This window comes from Zalophus californianus, chromosome 5, assembly GCF_009762305.2.
Source record: "Zalophus californianus isolate mZalCal1 chromosome 5, mZalCal1.pri.v2, whole genome shotgun sequence".
NCBI classification, from domain to species: Eukaryota; Metazoa; Chordata; class Mammalia; order Carnivora; family Otariidae; genus Zalophus; species Zalophus californianus.
In genome coordinates, this window is record NC_045599.1 from 28,016,780 (window position 1) to 28,038,391 (window position 21,612).

General features: G+C 42.6%; 1 protein-coding gene and 1 long non-coding RNA gene across 5 annotated transcripts in view; one reads left to right on the forward strand and one right to left on the reverse strand.

Moving 5' to 3' along the window:
• Positions 1-620: 620 nt before the first annotated feature.
• On the reverse strand, positions 621-7,761 carry LOC113928895. Its single transcript, XR_003521996.2, has 3 exons — positions 7,632-7,761; positions 4,920-4,960; positions 621-707 (listed from the first exon to the last, which is right to left on the reverse strand). It is a non-coding gene; the product is annotated as an uncharacterized LOC113928895 (long non-coding RNA).
• A 239-nt stretch (positions 7,762-8,000) lies between these two features.
• Positions 8,001-21,612, forward strand: part of SEC24A (SEC24 homolog A, COPII coat complex component) — a 69,377-nt gene continuing 55,765 nt past the window's right edge. The window contains exon 1 of one of the 4 annotated variants that reach the window (XM_027605157.2): positions 8,001-8,476. In XM_027605157.2, the coding sequence (XP_027460958.2) occupies positions 8,380-8,476 (97 nt within the window). In that variant the 5' untranslated portion in view covers positions 8,001-8,379. The remainder of the gene's footprint in view (positions 8,477-21,612) is intronic. The other 3 variants (XM_027605158.2, XM_027605159.2, XM_027605160.2) reach the window with 3 other exon arrangements.

Consider the following 21,612-nt stretch of genomic DNA (forward strand, 5'->3'; position numbering starts at 1 on the left):
AGGGGGAGTGGGAGAGGGAGAAGCAGGCTTCCCGCGGAACAGGGAGCCCTATACAGAGCTCGATCCCAGGACCCTGGGATCATGAGCTGAGCCGAAGGCAGACGCCTAACAACTGAGCCACCCAGGCGCCCCCACAGACTATGCTTCTAATATCACTAGCCACTTAGAGTTCCTGTATAGGTAAAATGGGGATTAATATCCAGTAGGGATGGTATAAGAGAGAATAATATACACAAAGGGAGAGAGATGGGAAAAGCACTATGCAAGTATTATTTGACTGGGTAGATTTGGGCTGGACTACTGGGGACCTTGGCTCCTAAACTATAGAGCCTCTTGAGGGTTTCAAGTAAAGCTGGAACATGTTCAGTGTAGTTTTTGAAAGTTTGCTCTGGCCACACTGTGAGGATTGTATTGGAACAGCTTGACTGAAAATCAAGATCAGGAATGAAGCTGCTCCAATCATGCAGGTGAATGGTAACAAAGGCCTGGATTGGGTCAGTTGGAACAGGGAAATAGGGAGTTGTGTGTGAGAAACTATAAACATTGTAACCTATAAGATGTCATGATTGATAGTATGTTAGTAGCAAAAATAAAGGAGATATCAAAGTCCAGAATTTTAACTTGGATTACTTTTATTTCCACTATAACAACCTCACTGCAGATTACTGGCATTGCTGGCCTGGTTTACTGCAACTCCATTCTTCTCCCTGCAATCAATTATCATCACAGCTGTTGGATTATTATTTTTTTTTAAGTAAGCTTTAGGCCCAACGTGGGGCTCAAAGTCACCACCCCAAGATCAAGAGTTGCATGCTCCACCCACTGAGCCAGCCAGGCACCCCAGATTTTTTTAATTTTCTTTAAAGATTTTATTTATTTATGTGAGAGAGAGCGAGCGAGCAAGAGCACACACAAGCTAGGGAAGAGGCAGAGGGAGGGAGAAGCAGACTCCCCACTGAGCAGGGAGCTCCTGGGATCATGACCTGAGTCGAGTCGAAGACAGACACTTAACCACCTGAGCCACCCAGGTGGCCCCCCCAGATTTTTTTTAACATGCATTCATCTTAAAGCATGAATTGGATCAAATCACTCCCCTCTTTACAACTCTTCAACTGCTTCCCAAGGCCTAACTCCTTACAATGCCATACAAGACTCTTATTGCTCTGGCCCCCTCCAATTCTCCAATCTTATCTCTTGCCATTCTGCCTTGCTCACCATAGCAAGTTCATTCCTGCCTCTGCATTTTGTAGGTGCTGTTCCCTTTGGCCAGAGCCCTTCTTCTTCCCATTTTCTCTCTCTGTATAGCAGCTTTCTCATCCTTTGGATCACAACTTAAATGTCACCTCTTGTCCTGACCATCTTAACCAAATCAGGCTCTTACTTGCTATTCTCTGTCTCAGTACCAATACTTCAATAGCACTGACCAAATTTTAAACTTAAAACTATATATTTATATACATTTTTCTTTTCTGTTTCCTCCACTGTAAAATTCACAGTAGGAAGAGAACTTGTCTGTCCTGTTCTGTTTTTGCTTGGTGCTTAGCAAGTACCTGGCATAAGGAAGCCACTTGATATTTGTTGAATAAATTAATTAATCAACAAATGAAAGAATTGGTGAGGTCATTCAGCAGAAAATATAATGAAAAGATGGGTTTTAGAGTAGAAGGTGCATCTCTGATACTGTGATGCTAGGGTGTTTGTAGAGGGTATAGGGACAGAGGGAGGTATTTGGGATTAGGAAAGGAAAATGAATTGGCAATTGACATTGTACTTTCAGGCAGATGGGGCCTGACAAATAAGATGCTAGGGTGTTTGTAGAGGGTATAGGGACAGAGGGAGGTATTTGGGGTTAGGAAAGGAAAATGAATTGGCATTTGATATTTCAGGCAGATGGGGCCTGACAAATTACACTATTACACTATTAGGTCTATATCAGATGGGATACAATGTAGCATAATAGTTAAGAACCTAAAAGAATTAGGGACACCTGGGGGCATCTGGGTGGGTCAGTCATTAAGCGTCTGCCTTTGGCTCGGGTCGTGGTCCTAGAGTCCTGGGATGGAGCCCCATGTCGGGCTCCCTGCTCCGCAGGAGGCCTGCTTCTCCCTCTCCTGCTCCCCCTGTTTGTGTTCCCTCTCTCGCTGTGTCTCTCTCTGTCAAATAAATAAATAAAATCTTAAAAAAAAAAAAAGAATTAGGGGCGCCTGGATGGCTCAGTTGGTTAAGCATCGGCCGTCAGCTCAGGTCATGATCCCAGGGTCCTAGGATGGAGCTCCCTGCTCAGTGGGGAGCCTGCTTCTCCCTCTCCCTCTGCTATTCCCCTCCCCTCCCCCGTCTTGTGCTTGCTCTATCAAATAAGTTTTAAAAAATCTTTTTTTTTTTAAGATTTATTTATTTATTTGACAGAGAGAGACACAGCAAGAGAGGGAACACAAGCAGGGGGAGCAGAAGAGGGAGAAGCAGACTCCCCTCAGAGCGGGGAGCCTGATGCTGGGCTTGATCCCAGGGTCCTGGAATCATGACCTGAGCCGAAGGCAGACACTTAACAACTGAGCCACCCAGGCATCCCTAAAAAAATCTTAAAAAAAAAAAAACCTAAAAGAATTTTTTTTAAAGATTTATTTATTTGAGAGAGCGAGAATGAGAGAGAGAGAGTCAGAGGGAGAAGCAGGCTCCTTGCCGAGCAGGGAGCCCGATGCAGGACTCGATCCCGGGACTCCAGGATCATGACCTGAGCCGAAGGCAGTTGGTTAACCAACTGAGCCACCCAGGCGCCCAAAACCTAAAAGAATTAAAGACATAACTTAGAAACAAGTGCTAGTAATGTGGTTTAGGCTATACTTGAAATATGAACTTGTAGTAGTGAATTGATGAGAGGCAAAATATTCAGAAGATGGGGGGCGCCTGGGTGGCTCAGTTGGTTAAGCGACTGCCTTCGGCTCAGGTCATGATCCTGGAGTCCCGGGATCGAGTCCCGTATTGGGCTCCCTGCTCAGCAGGGAGTCTGCTTCTCCCTCTGACCCTCTTCCCTCTCGTGCTCTCTGTCTCTCATTCTCTCTCTCTCAAATAAATAAAATCTTTAAAAAAAATATTCAGAAGATGGGAAAAGATGACACTTTAAATTCATTCATTCAAAAACATTTAACGAACACCTGTTAAAGGTGCGGCCCCAAGTCAAGTGCTGAGAATACAGATGTGAAAAGGACACATCCTTGGGCTCTACTCTCTGACAGTCTAAACAATGAGACACATATGAAATAAAAAAAAAATACCTTAGAATGGGCAGGATATGTATAGAATTTTATCCCACTGAAGAAAGGTAAACATAGCCCTGAGCTTTTAACAATGATGAGAAGTGCTATGAAAGAAAATAATAAGCAAGATAAGAGGGTTAGAGTGAGCAGGGAGGGTATGCTATTGTATGGGGTGTTCAGAGAAGGGGTAAACAATAAGTTAACCTGAATAAAGGCTGAAGGGGTGAGAGATTGAGCCACCTGTGTATCTTGCGGAAGAGCACTGAGGGATAAGAAGTAAGCAAGCGTAAACGGCAGGCTTGTGGTTGGGTAGGTAGAGAAATAGCAAGTGTGTGTGCAGTGGAGTGAATGAGAGAGTGTGGAAGATGAAGAGAGGGAGCAGGGCTAGGTCACGTGGGACTTCAAAGGTTGGGTAGGACTTTGGATTTTACTCAGTGCGAGATGAGAAAAGCCATGCAGAGAAACTTGATGGAACAGGCACGGGGAGCAATTATAGGTGTTGGGGTAAAGGAAAATAAAGAGAGAATAAGTATTTAGGAGCTCAGTTCAACATGTAGGATGGATTGGAAAGAGGCAAATCAGAAAGGTTATCCCAGGAGTTCCCCTGCAAGATGATGAAAATTAACCAGTGGGCGGTGAGAATGGCAAGAACTACATAAAGATGAAAAGTTTTCAGAGAAAACATGGGATTTGCTGGCTTGATGTGAGATGAGTGTTCTTGTGATGGAGCTTTGGAGCTACTGACTTTAGAGATACAAACAGATGTCCTGCCAGAGGCAAATGAGGCCAAAGGAACTGTTCTTAAAATGGAGTCACAGGAGTTTCAGAACCTGTTGTTTGTAATTGAAACCATTTTTTTTGTTTGTTTGAAATAGAACACATTTTTATTTTTATTCTTTTATTTTTTTTTAAAGATTTTATTTATTTATTTGACAGAGACACAGCGAGAGAGGGAACACAAGCAGGGAGAGTGGGAGAGGGAGAAGTAGGCTTCCCGCCGAGCAGGGAGCCCGATGCGGGGCTCGATCCCAGGACCCTGGGATCATGACCTGAGCCGAAGGCAGACACCTAATGACTGAGCCACCCAGGCGCCCCTAGAACACATTTTTATTTATTTATTTTATTTTTTATTTTTTTTGTTTTTTAAAGATTTTATTTATTTATTTGAGAGAGAGAGAGCACGAGAGGGAAGAGGGTCAGAGGGAGAAGCAGACTCCCTGCTGAGCAGGGAGCCCGATGCAGGACTCGATCCCGGGACTCCAGGATCATGACCTGAGCCGAAGGCATTCGCTTAACCAACTGAGCCACCCAGGTGGCCTAGAACACATTTTTAAATGATTAAAGGACCTAAAATAGTTCCTCCTATTCTAAAAAGTAAACAGAATTGTTCCAGTTTATCAGCTGACAATTCAACAGTGATGAGCAGGCAGGCAAAGGGGCCCTAGTGTGTGAGCCTGAGTCTACTTCTGCATGTCAGCAAATATTATTAGGAATGCCTGTCTACCTCTTTGGGTCTAAAATAAATAATCAACTTTAATGGACCATTCTTTGTATAGTGCTGTCTCCTTGCTGAGACTCTGGAGTGTCACCTGTTTTTTTGTTTGTTTATCATCTTAAGTAGGGTTGAAGGCTTTGAAAATAATGTACAGAAAATCTGATACATACACATATGAAGGGTGTATCTGTGGCAGAAGGGTCCTATTGTTCTGGAAAACAAGGATAAAAAGGCAGAATATATTATTGACATTAGTTTAGAAAAATGTATGGTACTGTAGGATAGATACAGGTAGTTAACTAAAAAAGATCAACCCTTAACAATTGGTAATAGCACTAATAATTTTTCCTTGATAGGCAGTCACACTTTAAGAAGTCAGAGAAGGATTTGACAATGTGTGGATGACACTTAAAAAGAAAATTACCTTTTTAACTATGCTGTCTCACCTCAATTCCTTAAACTTAATTTCCTATTATCTCTGAGGGTGGGCAGATGACAAATGCTGCTTTTCTCCTCAATATTTTAAAACTATGTTAAAAATGTAAAAAACACCTGAAAAGACTTAACCATAGTTTTTTGGGGAATAATAACAACACCCGGCATGGGGGAGTGGGGAGGGGGACAAATTTTATAAAAAGCAGTATTTACTTACTAGCATATTATGTTTATTAACCTTATTTATTTTTTAAAGAAAGTTTTTGTTTTCTTTTTAAAGATTTTATTTATTTGACAGAGAGAGAGAGACAGCCAGAGAGAGAACACAAGCAGGGGGAGCAAGAGAGGGAGAAGTAGGCTTTCTGAAGAGCAGGGAGCTGGACATGGGGCTCCATCCCAGCCAGGACCACGGAATCAGGATCATGACCTGAGCCGAAGGCAGGCGCTTAACCATCTGAGCCACCCAGGCACCCCTATTTAACCTTATTTAACCAACCATGATTTATGTTTTTTTTTTAAAGATTTAATTTATTTATTCATAAGAGACAGAGAGAGAGAGAGGGGCAGAGGGAGAAGCAGGCTCCCTGCTGAGCAGGGAGCCCGATGCGGGACTCGATCCCAGGACCCTAGGATCATGACCTGAGCCAAAGGCAGATGCTTAACCATCTGAGCCACCCAGGCACTCCGTGATTTATATTTTAAAATGGCTAATCCTATTAGTTTTTTTTTTTACCTTTGAACACACAGATATTGCTTAAACAGAACAAAGTCCAAAGAAAGCTTGATTTAACCAAATCAAACTCCTGTGCCAAGGTCAATAAACCAATTAAGGAGTTGCATTAAAAAGAAAAAGAAAGGGGTGCCTGGGTGGCTCAGTTGGTTGAGCGATTGCCTTCGGCTCGGGTCATGATCTCAGCGTCCTGGGATCGAGCCCCACATCTGGCTCCCTGCTCGGCGGGAAGCCTGCTTCTCCCTCTCCCACTCACCCTGCTTGTGTTCCCTCTCTCGCTGTCTCTCTGTCAAATAAGTAAAATCTTAAAAAAAAAAGAAAAAGAAAAAATTAAACTACAGCAAATTTGAGACCAGGTCTAAGCATTTGCCCCTTTGAAGAGTGACAGTGATTTTCTGTCTGACCTCAGGAAGGTAGTTTCTCTCAGAGTGTTTTCTTTTAAAACATTTAGAGGCTTGTGTTGCTTATGTTTTTAAGTGTTCTTGGGATATATGATTTGGGATTTTGTTATAGGGAAACAGTTTGACTAAAAGTATCATCTTTCAGGATCACCTGGGTGGCTCAGTTGTTAAGTGTTTGCCTTCGGCTCAGGTCATGATCCCAGGGTCCTGGGATCGAGCCCCACATCGGGCTCCCTGCTTAGAGGGAAACCTGCTTCTCCCTCTCCCCCTGCTTGTGTTCCTTCTCTCGCTGTGTCTCTCTCTGTCAAATAAATAAATAAAATCTTTAAAAAAATGTATCATCTTCATCCTAAAGAAACCTTCGTACTTCTATCTTGTGCAAAGGAGTTTAATTGTTTAACACCAAAAGGGCAAATACATTTTTAGTAAGGTTCTGAGGCAAATGATAAAAACAGGGTTAGGATAAAATTTAACCCTTAGTTATCTGAATTCTTACTGTTTGCTTTTCAGGTCTGACACAGTGGTTTAACTCTTGCTCTAAAGATTATGTAATATAACATACAGTATAAATACAATATTTCATAGCAGGTATTTGTTATTAAATGAATTAAGTAAGATCTACTTCACGCTTCACTAGTTGCAAAACCTTTCCCATGACATTTTTTTTAAAAAAAGATTTGTTTACTTGAGAGAGAGAGAGAGAGAGAACACAAATAGGGAGGACAGGCAGAGGGAGAGGGAGAAGCCGACTCCCCCTTGAGGAGGGAGTCCGACATGGGGCTCAATCCTAGGACCTTGGGATCATGACTTGAGCCAAAGGCCGACACTTAACCAACTGAGCAACCCAGGCACCCTTGGCATGACGTTTTAATCAACAGAACAAATCTGTAGTTTAAAGAAGAGCTTTGTCATCAGCTCAGGGCAGGAAAAACCTAAGTAGAATGAAGATAGCTAAAATGGTTAAGGAGATCATCAATTAACTGTATTATCTTATCACTCCGGTTTCTACCTCCCCTGCCTCAAAAGTAAAAAAAAGTCTACTTGGGAAAAAAAAAAGTCTACTTGCCCAGAAAGGAAGTTTGAATGTTTTACCTTAAACTCTTAGAAGAGGAACTAAAATTGCCATTTAAACCTGCTGGGGTTCAATGTGATGTTAATGAACTTTCGCGTGACTATGCTATGAATCAGCGAGTTTCAAAATTAAAATTAGTTCTGAGTCGTCCAGTCAAAAATCAAAGGCTTCCTCCTCGATTTGATTACACTTTTAACACACGTACGTAATAACCCCTTAAAAAAAAAAACCCTACAATTTACACCTGGAATATGATGAAATGTGAAATGAAATACTGCGATGAATATTCATGAGTTCGGCTACCAGAGGTAGAATCTCAAGAGAGGACGATGACGTCTTGTTGTCTCAGGTAATCTTCACAAACGCCAGGAGAGGAACTGTCAGTCCCACCCCTCGAAAGTGGCTACTGAAGCCCGGCCTGCCCTCAGATCCTGGCCCTGCCCGCGAGATGACGTTCACTACAACGGGGATTTCCGTAGCAGTGACACACGCCACTTCCGGCCGACGGTAAGACTCAATGACGTGGCTGACGAGGTCGAGCACGGTCCTTCGGGCTGGGACACCCGGAGCTGTCAGGTGGCCTCTGGGCCGCCCCGAGAAGAGAAGAGAGCGTCGCGGCCGCGGTAGCGGCGGCGAGCCCGGAGCCGGAAGTGCCACGTGTCCCGATTGCGCCTGCGCGGCTAGCGGCTGACAGGCACTTCCGGCCGGGGCCTCTCTCCTCTATCGCTAGGCTGCCGCCTTCCAGCCCGGCGTTCTCGGCCCCACCGGTCCGACTCCCAAGCCTCAGCTCCCAGGCCAAGCCGCGGCCGCTCGCGGGCTGGGAAGAATGCCGCGCCATGCCTAGGGCATGATGCGCCGCCCTCTCTCCTCCTCGCCTCAGTCCTGAGTCGGTGGTTCCTTCCCTCCGCTTCTAGCAGTCGTTTCTCAGCTCTTCGTTTGGCGCCGTCGCAGACCCCGACCATCCCCTTCCAACCCCGACGCGCACCGTCGTCATGTCCCAGCCGGGGATACCGGCCTCCGGCGGCGCCCCAACCGGCCTGCCGGCCCAGAACAGGGCCTCCTCGGCCTCGGGGTCTCTCTACACCAACGGTAAGTACCGCCCGGGGGAGGGCGGCTGGCGTGGCCTGGGCCCGGGCTCGAGCTGACCTTTGGTTATTGCCGTTGCCTCTGGCGACAGGAGAGGGTGAACTCCCGGCCGGGCAAATGAGCGGGTGGTGGTGGGCGCCTGGGCCAAGGAGACCGCCGCGAATATGCAGCCGCGACTCCGAGCGCGTCTTGAGTGTCTCATATTTATTTATTCATGGGTTCAGTGAACAATTAATGAGCGCTTGCTGAATATGACACGCTGGGTATACATGGGTGAAAGACACAGATTCGGTGCATACCTCAGTACTCGCATGCCAGACTCATAGTGCCTGTTCTCCTTGCCACTTCTCCCTGTCTTGCGGAGGGCAGAGCTCAGGGACTGATTGATTTCAGTTCCACAGGGCCTGAGGTGGGGTGGGGTGGGGTGGGGGCGTACCCAGTCTGAATTTGTGGAGATAAATGAATGATTGTGCTTTTGGCAGTCCCCTTTAAGGCCTGCCCGTGTCTCCCAGAACCTTACGCGAATTGTACTTAGGCCACCTGTTCAGTTTTTCAGCTTTGAAGAACCAAATAATAGGGGACGATCTCCTGTTTGATTTCCAGAGGTCTTTACTCACTCACTCGGAAAAGTGGTTGGATACAGCTCTGAACCTCCGTCGAGAGTGTACATGTGGCACTACACTTTCTCACTTGGTGTGAGAGTTTTATGCCTCTTCTAGGATTCTTTAAATTGTCCTACGTTGCGATTTGCTAAACTTACTATAATTGTTATATTAGAGAAAGAAAGATTTTTCCCAGTATCTTGCCAGATTACTGATTTACCAATAAATCTTTGGCTCATTGAAACAAAACTAGTAGAGTAAAACTAATATACTTAAATTGCCCATTGTAATCTAAGGTTTTTGTGAAGTTCGGGAAACTAGCCAGTGACTAAAATACCTAATTTACATTGTTTTTAGAGAAGACTAGTGTTTTCTTTAGAAAGAAGGCTCTAAAAACTTTAAAAAATGTCTGTGAGTAGGCAGGTATGTAGGCAGAAGCAAGAATAAGTGTCAGCACAGTAATGGTGTTAAGTCGAATGAATTGTTCTTTCTCATATTTGTGGTAACATATTATGTAAACTTTATTTGATTCTAGGCTATTTAGTAACATTTACACTGAGGATGAAATGATTTTAAGACTTTCACTTTAAGGCAGAAAAAACCCCTTAAGATGTCATATGGTTGCAGACAGCCTCTCCTCTCCTGTCCTGCCTGCTGCTCTCTTGCAGTGTATTCAATAAACTTCTGTATCCTTAGGGGGAAAAAAATGTCATATGGCTATGGCTTTTTCTTATAATCTATAAATTGCAATTTTACATGAGCTTTAAATGGCAAATCCTGCAAATATGCTTGTAAGTTTATATATAAGTGTAGTTGTGATAATTTTGAAATACTAAAGGAAGTTAGCCACTGCTATGTAGTATAAAAAATTTTGTCACTCTGTTGATTTGATCCTGTCCAACAGACATTTGTTGCACACTTTCTAGGTTGTGTCCTTGGGGATGTAAAAGAAAACAGTCTTTGTATACACACCCAGACCCAATTGAGGATTCACTTAGAAAAGGAAATCCTAAGGCTACAAATAGCCTTTTGAAGATACAATTTTGAAAGTCTTTATAATCCCCATTTCTAAAGCTTTTATAGAATTAGTCTCAGTAAAATGGCTGATGTCCTGTACTGGGTTTCTTTGTTGTTCATCCCACTAATAATAAAAACAGTAGGGATGCAGTGGAAAATTGGAGAGGGTATTTTTCTAGAAGGTGAAAAAAGTTCAGTGCTGAAATCTGATTTTATTGGTTAACTCTTTCAGGGCAGTTATTGCTCCTTAAGTACTCATACTGTAGATTTATTTATTTATTTATTTATTTATTTTTTTTTTTTTTAAAGATTTTATTTATTTATTTGAGAGAGAGAGAATGAGAGATAGAGAGCACGAGAGGGAAGAGGGTCAGAGGGAGAAGCAGACTCCCTGCCGAGCAGGGAGCCCGATGTGGGACTCGATCCCGGGACTCCAGGATCATGACCTGAGCCGAAGGCAGTCGCTTAACCGACTGAGCCACCCAGGCGCCCCATACTGTAGATTTAATGTAGCTTTTTATTATTATTATTTTTAAAATATTTATTTATTTATTTTGGGGAGGGAGGGAGAGAGTGAGTGAGTGAGCTTGCACAAGCGCACCTGAGTGTGAGCCAGGGGAAGGGCAGGGGAAGAGGAGTAGAGAGAATCTCCAGCAGACTTTCTGGTGAACACAGAGTCCTGTGAGGGGCTCCATTTCAGAACCCTGAGATCATGACTGGAGCTGAAATCAAGAGTAGATGCTTAACTGACTGAGACACGCAGGCACTTGTTTATGTAGCTTTTTAAAATTGTAGGTGACACATAATGTTAAATTAATTTCGGGTATACAACAGTACTGATTGGACTTCTCTACGTCCTGTGCTTACTGCAAGTATAGCTACCATCTGTCACCGTACAACCCTATTACAACACCATTGACTATATTTCCTAGGCTGTACCTTTCATTTGCATGACTTACTCATTCCATAACTGGAAGCCTGTACCTTCCAATGTAGCATTCTTAAATTACATATTACAGTTCAGTTGAATATTCAGATATTTTTTAGGTAATCAAAAGACTGAATAGTTACCTTTTCCATTTTTCTGTAACTTCCTATGGTATTTTATGGTGTCATTATATTATGTAATTTCTGACACACCAAGACATATTTTTCTGTGGTAGATTGTTATATTGCATTACAATCTAAAGGTTGTCTAGACAGGTTTTTCTAAGTCTGTATAGATTTGTGTACACATATTTCTTTGCAAAAGTTGACAGAGAAACTGCAAGACTATTTAAACTGGCATATCTTGGGTGCCTGGGTGGCTCAGTTGGTTGGGCGACTGCCTTTGGCTCGGGTCATGATCCTGGAGTCCTGGGATCGAGTTCCGCATCAGTGGGGAGTCTGCTTCTCCCTCTGACCCTCCCCCCCCATGCTGTCTCTCATTCTCTCTTCTCTCAAATAAATAAATAAAATCTTAAAAAAAATAAACTGGCATATCTTCATCTCATTAGTATGTAATAAGGCTAAAGGCAAATCATGACTCCCACTTTTTTTTGTTAAAGATTCAATTTTTTTTTTTTTTTTTTTTTAGTAATCTCTGTACCCAGTGTGGGGCTCAAATTCACAACCCCAAGATTAAAAGTCCCATGCTCTACTGACTGAGCTAGCCTGGTGCTCCTCATGACTGCCACTTTTTCAAAAAATTTTACTTATTTGAGAGAGAGAGCATGTGTGTGCACATGCTCTGGCAGGGGGCCAAGGGAGAAGGAGAAGCAGACTCCACACTGAGGGCAGAGCCCAACATGGGACTCCATCCCACGACCCTGAGATCATGACCTGAGCCGAAAGTTGGCTGTTTAACCAGCTGAGCCACCATGACTCCCACTTTTAATTAGTTGTGTTTTTTGACTACTTGGATCAGTTTGCCAAGGCATTTAGAAACTGTAGTTTTACTAATTTTATTTTTATATAATTTTATTTTATTTTTAAAGATTTATTTATTTATTTGAGAGAGAGAGAATGACAGAGAGAGAGAGCACGAGAGGGAAGAGGGTCAGAGGGAGAAGCAGACTCCCTGCTGAGCAGGGAGCCTGATGCGGGACTCGATCCCGGGACTCCAGGATCATGACCTGAGCCGAAGGCAGTCGCCCAACCAAGTGAGCCACTCGGGCGCCCCTTACTAATTTTTTTTTTTCAAGTGATTTTATTTTATTTTTTTAAGATTTTATTTATTTATTTGACAGAGAGAGACACAGCGAGAGAGGGAACACAAGCAGGGTGAGTGGGAGAGGGAGAAGCAGGCTTCCTGCGGCTCGATCCCAGGACCCTGGGATCATGACCTGAGCCGAAGGCAGATGCTTAACGACTGAGCCACGCGAGCGCCCTGCCCCTTACTAATTTTATTTTTGGTAATATTTATGTAATGTTCACTTTTTCCCAAATAGAGTAGAGGTCAGAAGGATATTTGTCACCCTCTCTCCCACCCAGATATACCTGGTTTAATATATGTAATTTTTAAATTTTTATTTTTTATTTTTTTAAGATTTTATTTATTTGAGAGAGTGAGCACACGAGCAGGTGGAGGGGCAGAGGGAGAGGGTGAAGCAGACTCCTCGCTGAGCAGGGAGACCGACGTGGGGCTTAATCCCAGGACTCTGGGATTGTGACCTGAGCTGAAGGCAGACACTTAACCGTTAGCTGAGCCACCCAAGTGCCCCTAATGTATGTAATTTTATAAAATAATATCTTTCTGCCCTCTATACTGTAAATCCTGTAAGAGCAAGGATGTCTGCTTTTGCACATCATCCTCTCTCCAACTTTCCACGTGGTGTTAGGCACATTTTAGGAGTTACCAGTTTCATGGAAGTTTTAGAATTGGGTGTTTTGCAATTTAAGTCACTAAACATGTATTCACTTAATACAAGATTAGAGCTCATTTCCAACTCCTTTTTTTTCTGATGAATTTTTCAGTGTGGTTTTTTTTTTTTTTTTTACAATATTAGCTAAAACAATAGAATATCTTGGGGGGTGTTATTTGGTTATCAATTTAAATGCTAGACTTGTGGGGCGCCTGGGTGGCTCAGTCGTTAAATGTCTGCCTTCAGCTCAGGTCATGAACCCAGGGTCCTGGGATTGAGCCCCATGTTGGGCTCCCTGCTCAGCGGGAAGCCTGTTTCTCCCTCTCCCACTCCCCCTGCTTGTGTTCCCTCTCTCGCTGTGTGTCTTTCTGTCAAGTAGATAAAACCTTTAAAAAAAAAAAAAAAAGCTAGACTTGTGCGATCTATTGTAGGCATGACAGAAATGTAGGTCTTTTTTATTTTCACTATGATGTAAACTATGTTTATGATTGTGTATTTGATATAGGAAGTCTCTCTAGTCATGATCAAAGCATGCTGTGAATAAAATTGGCATGGGTCTATAGTAATGGTTGTTGTGGTCTTTTATTTATTTATTTATTTATTTATTTATTAAGATTTTATTTATTTATTTGACAGAGAGAGAGACAGCGAGAGCAGGAACACAAGCAGGGGGAGTGGGAGAGGAAGAAGCAGGCTTCCCATGGAGCAGGGAGCCCGAGGTGGGACTCGATCCCAGGACCCTGGGATCATGACCTGAGCCGAAGGCAGACGCTTAATGACTGAGCCATGCAGGCGCCCTGTTGTGGTCTTTCAATGTTTTCAGTAGGGGCAGTAACTTTGGACTTCCATAAACTCTTTGTGTATGTCTATGAGAACTTAGGGTGTTGAGCTTCTTGTTTGTCTCTGCTGATAGACTGGAAGTTCCTGAAAGACAGATATAGTAACCATAAGAACTAACATTTATTGTTTACATATTCCATGCCCAGTGCTAGGTTGCATTATATGCATCATCTCATTTAATCCTCACAACAAGACTGTGGGGTAAGAGCTGTTAAGTACTGATAAGGAAACTGTGATGAGTGGACAAGGAACTAGTTCAAGGTCACACAGCTAATAAGTTGTGGAACTTAGATTCAAACCTAGGCAGTCTTAACCACCGATACTTAGTTTATCTGGTTGTTATCTCTGAATCTCAGGACCTAGCACCTTGAATTAGACCCTGAATCAAGGATCAGAACCTTCTCTTTGGTTTCTTTGTGTAGGTGGATGCAAATAATTATAGTAAGCTTACATTTTTCAAAACTGCCTCCTGGCTTATTCTCTTTTGGATTATAATTAATATATGACCTGACCCTCACTTTTTTTAGTATTTAGTCAATTTCTTTGCTATTTCCACATCACATTCCATGAACATCTTCCAGATCCTGTAATTGCCCCTGCCCCAAGATTCCTTGCATTTGCTTTTCTCTTGCATTGCTTTCTGAAAGCCGTTATTTTTTAGTGACTGACCCACAAGTTGTACTCATACAGTGGCATCCATTTTTTGTACTTAAAGTTTCATTTGGTCAACTCTCTTAGTGATCAGAATGTATTTAATGTGTGGGGTGAGGTGCTGAATCAAAAAAAATTTTTCCCAGTAGTTAATTTATTCTTCAGACCTGTTGTATTTAAAAACACATACACAAAAAGAAGGAACTTTTCAAAGTTTAAGGAACATACTGCTGTCTCAAATGTGATATTTTTGAATACTTGGTTACTTTTCTCTTTTATTTATACTTCCATGTATGACACTATAATTAATAGAACCATACTCTGGAGAGCCTTGAATTAATTTAAATTGGTTATTCAGTTGGATTCATGTATGATAGATGGGAAATGTAAACTGTCCCTGGCAAATAGTAGCTCATTATGTATTTACTGAATGGATTAATGAATGAATTGCTTAAGAATACAAAGATCATAGGTCTTTTTCTTGCTGGAAATTTTAGGGGAAACCATTCTGGGCGACATCTTTTCCCCTTAGTGTTAAATTTGCATGAAGGGGGTAGTTAATGCTTTTGTGACTGTTCAGTAGGCTTTCTTGAAGAAACTTGTAAAATTAAAATTTATTTTGGGGGCACCTGGGTGGCTTAGATGGTTAAGTGTCTGCCTTCAGCTCAGGTCATCATCTCCAGGTCCTGGGATCAAGCCCGGCATCAGGGTCCCAGCTCAGCGGGGAGTCTGCTTCTCCCTCTCCCTCTCCCCCTGCTTGTGCTCTCTCTGTCGCTCTCTCTCAAATGAATAAATAAAATCTTTTAAAAAATTAAAATTTATTTTTTATTCATTGGGATGGTATACAGAAGTATTTTTTAATTTTTGCTTGCTAGATATCATCATACATCAATCATTTTGACACATCAGTGGTTTCTTGGTAAAGTTTCTTCTGATGTACATGAGAACCCCTAGTATATGACAGTTTTACAAATGGAGATTCTGGGATCCCATTGAGTGCTATAGAATAGGAATTTACAAAGGTAGAACCTGTATCTCTTTGATTCTGAAGCTGCTCTTTGAGTAATTGAGTAGCTATCATCCACTTTTATTTTAAAGATTTTATTTATTTATTTTGAGAAAGAGAGAGGGGGAGGGGGGAGGAGCAGAGGGAGAGGGAGAAGCAGAGTGCAGAGCCAGTCGCAGGGCTTGATCTCATGATCCCAAGACTTGAGACCTGAGCTGAAATCAAGTCAGACTCTCAACCTACTGAACCACCCAGGTGCCGCCATCTGCTTTTATTTTAATCTCTTGGTTGCTTCTTTGCCTCTTTACTCTCTCTAAATTTGGTTTCTATTTCCACACATCCCCCAAAACAGCCCTAAATAAGGCCACAGATGACTTTTTAGTTATTAAATAAAAAAATATTTTTCATTTCTCATATTTTTCAAGCAGCATCTGATGTCCTTTACCACTACTTGTTTTGGTTTAAGACCCTTCTGGTTTGGTTGCTATTTCTCAACAGCAGTATTCTCAATATTTCTACCTTTTTTTGATTGCCTTTTTTCTTCTCTCTCTCTTTTTTTATTGTATTTTATTTTATTTATTTATTTGTCAGAGAGAGAGAGAGCATGAGCAGGGAGGAGGGGCAGAGGCAGAGGGAGAAGGAAGCTCCCCGCTGAGCAGGGACTCGATCTTAGGACCCTGGGATCATGACCTGAGCTGAAGGCAGACACTTAACTGAGCCACCCAGGTGTCCCTTCTTTTTCTTAAATGTTGGTGTTTCTCAGGTTCTGACCTGGTTCTCTTCTTTTTCTTTCTTTCTTTAAAAAAAAAAAGTAATAACAATAGGGGTGCCTAGCTGGCTCTGTCAGTACAGCATGTGACTCTTGGTCTCAGGGTTGTGAGTTTGAGCCCCATGTTGGGTGTAGAGATTACTTAAAAATAAAATCTTTAGGGTTTCCTAGCGGGCTCGGTCAGTAGAGCATGGGCTCTTGTGAGTTCGAGCCTCACATTGGCTACAGAGATCGTACTAAAAAAAAAAACAAAAAAACTTCAAAAAAAAAAGGCAATAAATATTTTTTCACATCATTTCTGTGGCTGGGTTTCTTCTTTTCTTACTCTATACTTAGTCCCTGGGTATCATTAATCCCCATGGTATCAAATGTTGTACATATGCCAGTGATTCCCAAAGTTATATCATAAGCTGAAACCCATCTCTTTGGCTGCAGATAAATGTCTTTCTGTTGTACACCTGTACTTGGATTTCTTGGTGGCACCTGAAAGTATGTTTAAAATAATTCTTCATTCCCTCCTCCCTTTGCTATTCTCTGCCTTCCCCAGTTCTTTCTCCTTCTATCCAGTGAATGGCACTGCTATCCACTGAGTTGTTCAGGTCAGAATCTGGGGAGTTATCCCTGATTGCTTCCTCTATTCACTTCCACATGAATTCACATATTCAGTTCCATATCAAGTCCCATCAGTTGTATTTCTTCAGTCAGGTTTTTTTTTTTTTTTTTTGACAGAGAGAGACAGCGAGAGAGGGAACACAAGCAGGGGGAGTGAGAGAGGGAGAAGCAGGCCTGCCACAGAGCTGGGAGCCCGATGTGGGGCTCGATCCCAGGACCCCGGGATCATGACCTGAGCCGAAGGCAGACGCCCAACGACTGAGCCACCCAGGCACCCCTCTTCAGTCAGTTTTTTAAACTTAAGTAATGTATGGGTGTTATATTTCTTTGCAACCCCAATGTTAAATTATTTTTATAAAATGTATACGCAAACACAAAGCTAGGCATAAACTTCATCTGTTTATAGCTTCTGTACAATGTAAAACAAACAGATTAAAATAAAAACATCTATAAAAGTAGTACAGTTCAAAGTTAAAACATTAAATAATGTGATGGATTATGTTTGGCTGAAGCCAAAATTGATTGGATTGTTTTAATTTTGAACATGTTGGAACATCATTTGGGGGATTATCATGGTCATTGTTCTTTTTTTAAAGACAAGGTTTGCCTGGGCTGGCTCAGTGGGTTGAGCGTCTGACTCGATCTCAGCTCAGGTCTTGATCTCAAGGCTGTGAGTTTGAGCCCCATGTTGGGCTCCACGCTGCTCATGGAGCCTCCTTAAAAAATGGGGGGTACCTGGGTGGCTCAGTTGGTAAAGCGTCTGACTTTGGCTCAGGTCGTGGTCTCTGGTCCTGGGATGGAGCCCTGCATCGAGCTCCGCACTCAGTGGGAGTCTGTTTCTTCCTCTCCCTCTGCCCCTATCCCCACTCATTCTTCCTCTCTCTCTCACTCTCTCTCTCTCTCAAATAAAATCTTTTAAAAAATTGAAAAAAATAAAGATGAAACTTCTTTTCAGTTGTTGGGGAAGAACTTTTTCTACACTTAGTTTGGTGTTTGGGGGCCTGTGAATTAAACTGGCAAGAGACAGATCAGTAAGAGAGAAGATATATTTTTTTTAAGTAGTATAAGAGTTTAAAAAAACGTGACTCAAAGAGGCAGATAGAATTTGGGACTTGGGTACCATCTTTTTTTTTTTTTTAGGATTTTATTTATTTATTTGACAGAGAGCGAGAGCACAAGCAGGGGGAGCAGGAGAAGCGGGTTCCTTGCTGAGCAGGGAGCCGATGTGGGGCTCAATCCCAGGACCCTGGGATCATGACCTGAGCCGAAGGCAGACACTTAACTGACTGAGCTGCCAGGCACCCCTTAGGTACCATCTTAATAGGGGAAGGGGAGAGAGAGAAGGGCACTTAGGGAAAACAAAATGATTTTTAGGAAAAATAAACGGGCCCTTAATAGAATAGATGGGAGATTTGAAAGTTTGTGGCAATGTATGTTTAGGTGTGGTGTGGAGACTTCTCATCTCAGGTGATAGGAGTCAGTTATTTCTGGTTGTTCCTGGGCTGGAGATTTATGATAATTGAATTTTTTGGCATTCTTTTGGGAGGCTCTGCTTTTGGGTAGGTAAGAGATTTCAGGAACTCATGCCCTGTGCTCAAAATAACTTGTATGCCACAGTGGTGTGTTCTGGACCCACTATAATTTCTAATCTATAATTTTGATGAGCTACTTAACTTACTAATGACTTCAAAATAAAAAATATTAAAATCATTTTAAATAAGCTCTAAGCCCAGCATGGGGCTTGAACTCATGATCCTGAGATCAAGAGTCACATGCTCAGTTAGTTTAAGCGTCTGACTTCAGCTCAGGTCATGATCTCAGGGTCCTGGGATTGAGCCCCGTGTTGGGCTCCCTACTCATTGGGGAGTCTCCTCGGGGAGTCTGATTGTCCCTCTCCCTCTTCCCCTCCCCCCCACTCACGTGTGCACGCTCACTTTCTCTCTCAAATAAATAAAATATATATTTTTTTAAAAAGTCACATGCTCTACTGACAGAGCCAGCCAGGTGCCCCCTTATTTTGTGCATTTTTTAAAAAAGATATTATTTATTTGAGAGAGTGCGTGTTGGGGAGGGGGAGAGCGAAAGGGAGAGAAAATCTTAAGCAGACTTTGTGCTGAGCATGGAGCGTGTTGTGGGGTTCAGTCCCAGGACCCTGAGATCATGACCTGAGCAGAAACCAAGAATTGGATTAACCTATTGTGTCACCCAGGTACCCCTCTTTTGTGCATTTTGATGATGCTTGGCTTTCATTTGGCTGCACCTGGCTTGAAGGCCTTTTTGCATTTAGCCTATTATAAAACATAAATAAAAATACAAGCGTGCCTCAAACCTTGTAATAAGACTAGGCCGTGAGATGTCTGTTTTTATCCACATGACCCACAATATGCTTATGAATTAACTTTTGATAAATGTTTTAATTTTTTTATTTTTGACAAATGTTTTTATTGATTCAAACATCTCTATTTCCACTGCTGCTATTTAGTCAGTGGTTTCTTTTTTTTTTTTTTTTAAGATTTTATTTATTTATTGGACAGAGAGAGACAGCGAGAGCAGGAACACAAGCAGGGGGAGTGGGAGAGGGAGAAGCAGGCTTCCTGCTGAGCAGGGAGCCTGATGTGGGACTCGATCCCAGGACCCTGGGATCATGACCTGAGCCGAAGGCAGACGCTTAACGACTGAGCCACCCAGGCGCCCTAGTCAGTGGTTTCTTGACTGAACTACAGCTGTAGACTTCTTTCAGTCTCTAGTCTTTCCTCTAATCCCCAAGAGGTTCTTTTATGTGCAAATTTAAGATGTCTCACAGGTAGCCTTTCCAAGCCTCCCATTGTTTTTAGGATGAAATCCAGACTTTTTTTTTAACGAGAGAGAGAGAGAGAGAGAGAGAGAGAGAGAGAGAGAGAGAGAGAGAAAGAGAGAGAGAGAAAGAGAGAAAGAGAAAGAAAGAGAGAAAGAGAGTTGCCAGCACACAGTCAGGGGGAAGAGCAGAAGTTGAGGAACAAGGAGACTCTGCGCTGAGCGTGGAGCTGGACTCAGGGCTCCATCCCAGGACCTTGAGATCACAACCCAAGCCAGAATCAAGAGTTGGATGCTGAAGCGACAGAGCCACCCAGGCGCCCCTGAAATCCAGACTCTTTAAGCGAATAATTCTGAACTTGTGTTGCACTTCAGACATTTGATCAGTCACTTGACTTTTGTCTTTTTTGAACTTTTCTCACAATACCTTTTTATAACCACAGGCTGTTTTACATGTTGCTCCCTTTTCTGGAAACAGTCTTGATACTCCTTTCCTGGAACTAACTACGATTATCTCTTAAGATCTTAGTTGAAACTTCCCTTTCTTAGGAAACCATCTTTACTACCTTTCTGCCTTCCCTTTAGCCTAAGTGTTACTTTCTTGGTGCTCTCATAGTGCCCTGAGTTGCCACTGTCATATCACTCTCTGTTGTCCTGCCTGGTTCTTTGTCTTCCAATCTGGACTGTGAGCTACTTGAGGGCAATGTTGGAGTGGACCTTACCTTTGTTTCCTCTGATGATATTTGGTAAATGCGTCTTTCAATGAGGGAATGAATAGAATGTTCTTATCCATTTGGAATAAAATGAACAGGGGTACCTGGGTGGCTCAGTTGGTTAAGCGACTGCCTTTGGCTCAGGTCATGATCCCAGGGTCCTGGGATCGAGCCTCACATCGGGCTCCCTGCTCAGCTAGAAGCCTGCTTCACACAAAGTGAAACCTTGTGTTCCTTCTCGTGCTGTCTCTCTCTCTCTGTCAATTAAATAAATAAAATCATTAAAAAAAAAAGAATACTTAGGCTAAATACAGGATTAGTCTTTAACTAAATGAAAGACTAGAAAGAAAAAGACTAGTTCAGATGAAATTATTTGGTTTACCGATAAATAGACTTAGGTGAGTGCTGCAGTGTTAAGGGCACAAATACATGTTTCTTAGGTGAAGACAGCAAACATTTATTGAGTACTATGAGAAACATCACTGTAAGTGTTTCATACAAATCTCATTGCCCCCTTTTTTTTTAAAGATTTTATTTATTTATTTGACAGCAAGAGAGGGAACACAAGCAGGGGGAGTGGGAGAGGGAGAAGCAAGCTTCCTGCTGAGCAGGGAGCCTGATGTGGGGATCATCCTAGGACCCTGGGATCATGACCTGAGCCGAAGGCAGATGCTTAATGACTGAGCCACCCAGGCACCCCCCTATAAATCTCATTCTTAAAATTTACTAGTTTTTATTGCTGCTGTACTAAATTACCACAAATTTGGTAGCTTAAAACAACACAAAATTGTCATTTAAAAAAAATTTTTTTTTAGATTTTATTTATTTATTGGAGAGAGAATGAGAGATAGCATGAGAGGGAAGAGGGTCAGAGGGAGAAGCAGACCCCCCGCTGAGCGGGGAGCCCGATGTGGGACTCGATCCCGGGACTCCAGGATCATGACCTGAGCCGAAGGCAGTTGCTCAACCAACTGAGCCACCCAGGTGCCCAAAATTGTCATTTTTTAAAAGTTGGGGAGGTCAGAAGTCTGAGATAGGTCATCGGGGCTGCATTCCTTATCCGAAGCTCCAGCAAAGAATGTTTTGCCTTTTCCAGCTTTTGGAGGCTAGCCTTGTTCCTTGACTCATGGCCCCTATCATCTTCAAAGCCACAAATGTCCCGTCAAGTCTTTCTCACATAGTATCATTCTGACCCTGCCTCCTGCCTCCTCCCTCTTTCACCTTTGTGATTACATTGGGCCCACCCTAATAGTCTAAAATAATCATCCTATCTCAAGGTCACTTGATTAGCAA